This window comes from Myotis brandtii, unplaced genomic scaffold (genome assembly GCF_000412655.1).
Source record: "Myotis brandtii unplaced genomic scaffold, ASM41265v1 scaffold1444, whole genome shotgun sequence".
In the NCBI taxonomy this organism is placed as follows: Eukaryota; Metazoa; Chordata; class Mammalia; order Chiroptera; family Vespertilionidae; genus Myotis; species Myotis brandtii.
Genome location: NW_005355179.1, coordinates 13918 through 19733, shown reverse-complemented (window position 1 = coordinate 19733; position 5816 = coordinate 13918). Strand labels below are relative to the sequence as shown.

The 5816-nt window shown below is 55.1% G+C and overlaps 1 protein-coding gene across 2 annotated transcripts in view; it reads left to right on the top strand.

Annotated features, from left to right (window-relative positions):
* Positions 1-1369: 1369 nt before the first annotated feature.
* Positions 1370-5816, top strand: part of LAIR1 (leukocyte-associated immunoglobulin-like receptor 1) — a 7327-nt gene continuing 2880 nt past the window's right edge. The window contains exons 1-4 of one of the 2 annotated variants that reach the window (XM_005861167.2): positions 1370-1680; positions 2458-2598; positions 5501-5611; positions 5707-5749. In XM_005861167.2, the coding sequence (XP_005861229.2) occupies positions 1569-1680; positions 2458-2598; positions 5501-5611; positions 5707-5749 (407 nt within the window). In that variant the 5' untranslated portion in view covers positions 1370-1568. The remainder of the gene's footprint in view (positions 1681-2457; positions 2599-5500; positions 5612-5706; positions 5750-5816) is intronic. The other variant, XM_014535532.1, reaches the window with a different exon arrangement.

Genomic DNA, 5816 nt, shown 5'->3' with positions numbered 1-5816 from the left:
CCTCCCACACTCACCCTGAGCCTCCCACACTCACCCTGAGCCTCCCACACTCACCCTGAGCCTCCCACACTCACCCTGAGCCTCCCACACTCACCCTGAGCCTCCCACACTCACCCTGAGCCTCCCACACTCACCCTGAGCCTCCCACACTCACCCTGAGCCTCCCACACTCACCCTGAGCCTCCCACACTCACCCTGAGCCTCCCACACTCACCCTGAGCCTCCCACACTCAGCCCTGAGGGAGTATCAGAGCGCATGGCTGTGGTTTGCACACTCCCCCCTCACCCTGTGCTCCCTCTTCCCTTCCCCCAAGAAGGCAGGGACCCTCCTGTGTTTCTCCTATTTGTGGAGCCAATGGCACAAGTAGGCGTGTGTAAAGGGAGAGATGTGAGCTGAGCTGTGGCTGAAGGAAGGAGGGAATGAGTGCTGGGGCTCGGCCAGCTCTGCTTCTATCGGGTTTGAGTAACTTCGATCCCTTCTTCCTGTTTCAGGGCTAGAACCCTCTCTTCCCTGCCCAGCCCAGTTTAGACACTTGGGGTTTCAGGCGCCTCAATCACAAGGAAGTGGAAATGGGCTGAGAGGGAGGTGGAAGATGCTAGGGGAACCTGAGTGAGTGCTGCTCAGAGGACGTGCCCAGGAGTTCGGGTCCCCACCCACTGGGGTTCTGGGAGCAGGTCTGGGCTGGTGTCCACTGACACCCCCACTAGACTTCCCATGGGGCACTGCAGCCCCCATTAGTCCCCGAAATCTCCCCCAGCTGCCTGCAGACCCTGCCCAGTGGCTAATTGGGATGACTTAGGGGAGGACTTTGCATTTGAGTCTCCTGGAATCACCAAAAAACAGACCCCGGGGCATTGTGGGATCAGACTCTGTCCCTTAGAGCCCATTGCAGACGCTCCCATTTGGCTGAGCCAAGCTGGGGACTCTCAGAAACACCCTCTCAGTCTCCTGTCCCCTCTCACCAAGAGTGACCTGCCCATCCTCACCCTCTGCCTCCCTCCCAGCCCTGTCTGTCCCCCTGGAGAGTGGCCGTGGGGCGGGAGACGTGCCCGGGGCCCCAGGCTGCTCTGACACCTCCCGTGTCCCCCTGAGAAAAGCCCACGATGTCACCACAACTCAAGTCCAAGTGTCACATGGGGAATCACTGGAGAGATGAGAATTCAGTTTCCTGGAGGGGGTAGAGGGGTGGTCTCTTGGGGAAGGGATGGTGCACATGGTGTAGAATTGGGCTTCGGTGGGGGTTGCACAGCTCTGTGAGTTTGGTAAAAACAATGAAGAACACACTTAAAACACGGTGGGTGTGAGGTGTGATTTCTTCATGATGGAGCCTGAGATCCTGCTCTGCTTCCTCCCAGGGCTTTGGCCCAAACCCTCCCTCAGGGCCGAGCCAGGCCCTGTGATCCCCCGGGGACAGTCTGTGACCTTCGTGTGCCAGGGCCCAGCTGGGGCTAATTTCTTCCGCCTGGGGAAAGATGGAAGACGTGCATATCTCGATCAGAGAAGTGTGTCTCAAGATGGTTCACAGGCGACAGAGGCCAGATTCCACTTCCCTGAAGTGAGTGAAGACATGGCTGGGAGTTACCGCTGCCGCTATGACAGTGTGTATGAGAGCTGGTCTGAGCGCAGTGAGCCCCTAGAGCTGAAGGTGACAGAGGAGGACATCTCCACTCTGCCCTCAGGTGGGTCCCAGGGCCCTGCTCCCTGTCTCAGCCCTGTCTCTGTCCTCGAGTTCCCTGCCCTCCTGCTCACCCCCAGCCCTGGGGCTCCCCTCCCTCTGCACACATGGCCCTCAGCTTTCACCCCTGGCTCAGGGCCCTGAGGTCTGGTCCCATCTGGACTCCAAGGTGGCCTGGACCCTGAGCCCCGCATCAGAGGGGACACAGAGCTGTCCTGCTGGGCTGGGTGGGGCCTGAGCTTCCAGCCACCAGGTGGGGACAGACCCCTTCAAGGGGCCTGAGTCCTTCCCTTCAGGATGGTGGTGCCCTGCCCTTTCCCCTGGCCGGGCTCTGTGGGGCCCAGGCAATGTGACCCCTGGGGTCCACCCTCCATGGGCAAGTGGCATGGTCCAGGGGGCATGACCAGGGCAGGACGATGCTCTGAGGGGTTTGGGGGATGAAGCTGTCCTTCCCTGTGTGTGGCCAGCCCCTGACACCTCCTGGACTCAGAGTCCATCAGGGACACCCCCATGTCCCTGGGCCTCAGGGGAGGTGCTCCCTGCTGATTCTGTGAGGCCAAGAGGCACTGGTGCGGGGAGCTGAGAGGAGTGAACCCCCAGCAGAGTGGAGCAGGGCTCTCCTCCTCTCCTGCCCCCCCATAGCTCAGGGTGCCGTCTGGGACTGAGTGATGGACAGATGTGGCCTGTGGGTGGACTCTCAGGGTGGAAGGGGGCCAGCCCGAGTTGGAGGAACCCAGGCAGCCCCCACAGAGCATCAGCCCTTCCCCTGCCCTGTTCACAGGAGCCCCCCGAGTTCTCAGCTCCACCCCCAGCTCTACTCCCAGCTCCACTCCCAACTCCACTCCCAGCTCCACTCCCAGCTCCACCCCCAGCTCCGCCCCCAGCTCCACCTCCGTCACAGACACAAAGCCCCTCTCAGCTGGTGAGTAGAGACCTCAGCTTGGAGGGGTTTGCGGGGTGGAGGCTCTCTCTCTGAGATTCTGCCCCATGCCCTGTGCCGCTGGGTGGCAAAGTGCTTGAGACGTGGATTATTCTGGGTGCGTGAGTTTACGTACCAGGACTTGGACTGACCTTATTTTATGAAAATCCACCTATTCTTTGAAATGATTGCTACATCAAACATTTGAATTCCTTTTTTATTTCTAGTCAATAAGGATATTTCCTGACATTTATTTCTCAGAAAGAATTGACTTTTTGTTACCAAGCAAAACGTTGATATACATATGGCATATAAACATATCCATTTGAACATATATGGCCATGGTGTGAGAAATCAGTACTATAACATCTCTAATGACAAAGAAATAGAAATACCACACCTGGACATTATTTATTGTAAGAAGTACATATAAGTGTCTTTCATGGTTCTCAACCTCTTTGAAACATCATTTTGAAATATATGAAGGTATATATTTTAGAGGGAATAACCATGTGATACTTAGACCACAATCAGAATTTTTAACTTGTGATAAGAAATTAAGAACAACATACCCAAGCAGTTATAAAATAATGCATGGTGTGGTGTCATGTCTAGTTTTCAGTGCATTTTATTTAATACTAGAAGCCCAGTGCACGAAATTTATGGCAGGTACTGTCCCTAGGCCTGGCCTGCAATCAAGGCAATCTTCCCCAGCTGCACACAGCTGGCCCCACCTTTGGCCAAAACCCACCCCTTGTTCCCCATTCACCATCAGGCGATTGGAGCCTGCCAGCCAGGGAAAGAGACCGAGAGGTGGTCAGTGCGCCTCATAGGGACTGGTCAAGCGGTCGTTCTGGTCATTCCACCCTTAGGGTCAATTTGCATATTGCCCTTTTATTATATAGAATATATAAATAATATGATTAATATAATAAGAACATTACAAATGAATATACAGTACAGTATGATCAATTATATCATGTATTACTAAATCAGTATATGCAAATGTGAACATAAATACGCACCCTATGTTATATAATAACATGTATAATTGATATATACCTTATACTATATACCTTATATAGTATAAGTTCTTTTAAATTTATATTTTTACATATTTATGTAGTTCAAATTGTACATTTATAAGTAAAATCACATAATTTTAAAGATATATGTACACCCACTATACTTAGGTTATAATTACATAATTTTGTTACAAATATATAAATAGGTTACGTTACACATAGTACACACATGACACACATATTACGTAAACATCTAAGTTTAAATTGTGCTAAATGTCTTAAAGGGAAGGACAGGCAGCGGCGTGCAGAACAGGGGCCGGGGCCTGGGTCCTGGGTCCTGGGCTGTCACAGGGCGGGGAGGGAGGATCCGGGAGGGGAAGCTTCCTGCTTTCCTAAGGGAAGTTGAGGACATGAGGAGGCATGTCCTCCTGGTTCCAGAAGAAGAAACAGGGAGACCCGCACACTGTGCGTGGACGAGCCCTTGGACCTCAGTCTGACCGCCTGTGACATGGGGGCGCTGTGCGCATGCGCAGAGCAGGTAACCGGCAGAGGCGCGATGGACGCACAGCGCATGCGCCCAGCCCCGACCAGGCTGGTGCTCCATCCACGCGCCCGCTCACTGCAGGGCTTCAGGCAGCAGGAGGAGCTCAGGGCTCGGCCTCCTCGCTCCCAGAAGGACCGTCCGCGACCAGCTGAGGCTGGAGTGAGAAAGAAAGAAGAATCAGGGATGGGGGTGCCAGCCCTGGGGGTGGGGCCCAGAAGGAGGCCGGCACTTCCTGTTCTTAGTGGGTCTGATGTACCTGCATCCAGTGCGCGCACCGTTCGCCAGGTGTGGCCACTGAGCCCCGGAAATGTGGCTAGTGCAGCTGAGGGCCTAAAAAAATATATTTTTATTGAGCTGGAGTGAGAAAGAAAGAAGAATCAGGGATGGGGGTGCCAGCCCTGGGGGTGGGGCCCAGAAGGAGGCCGGCACTTCCTGTTCTTAGTGGGTCTGATGTACCTGCATCCAGTGCGCGCACCGTTCGCCAGGTGTGGCCACTGAGCCCCGGAAATGTGGCTAGTGCAGCTGAGGGCCTAAAAAAATATATTTTTATTGAGTTCAGAGAGGAAGAAAGAGGGAGAGAGAGAGAGAGAGAGAGAGAAACATCAATGATGAGAGAGCATCATTGATCAGCTGCCTCCTGCACGCCCCCTTCTGGGGACCGAGCCTGCAACCCAGGCATGTGCCCTGATCGGGATTTGAACCTGTGACCTCCGGGTTTGTAGGTCAACAACCACTGAGCCACGCGGGCCTGGCTGAGAATCTGGCTTTTATTTCAATTAAATGTCAGTGGATACGGTGACGTGTGGTTACCAATTTGAACAGGACAGACCTGGGCATTTCCATCCTCACAGAAAGGCCCACAGGCAGAGCAGTCCTGGGGGGAGCAGGTGAGGGCCCGGAGCGGGGAGACCGCCCTGGGGGCACCTGGACACTCCAGCCTCCTCTGTTCAGCTCGGGCCTTTGACTCATGTCCGCCTGGCTCCTCGCTCCCAGGAGACACACAGGCCCGTTCACAGGACGGTAGCAATCGCGGTGAGCGATGGGGACCGAGGACCTGGGCCCGGAGCCTGCCTCGGGGGGAAGGGAAGAGAATGGGCTTGGGTGCTGCTCACACCTCAGCTCTGGGAACGTCCTGTGGACAGAGGGCGTCCGCGCTCGGGACCCTGGTTCTGTGAAATGGGGATGATGGGTCCTGTGCCACAGGGCTACTAGGCATGTGGGAGATTAGATAAAAAAGCGTGAACACGACAGGCACCCAGCCTATGCGTGGTATGCAGTTGGTGCTCAATACGTTCATCCTGCAGACACTTTGGTTCCATCTTCCCTGCTCTCCCAGGCCTGTCGAGCAAATACGTTTATATCCTTGTTGGGACCTCCGTGGCCTTTCTCCTCTGCCTCCTCCTGCTGGTCCTCCTCTTAGTCCGTCGCCGGCGTCAGAGAAAACACGGTAGGTCTCAGGGCGAGGGTGGGGCGACCTGGGAAGGCTGTTTGAGGTGCTGGGGAGATGGCCTCCCTCCTAATCCACACCCCGATTGTCCTCAGAGTCCCTCCACAGCAAAGGCGGGGAGCAGAGGCCCCAGGAGAGGTGAGGAACCCCAGAATGACCCACGGACCCCCTCCCAGTTCTCTGTCTCCAGCCCCCACCCCCCTCC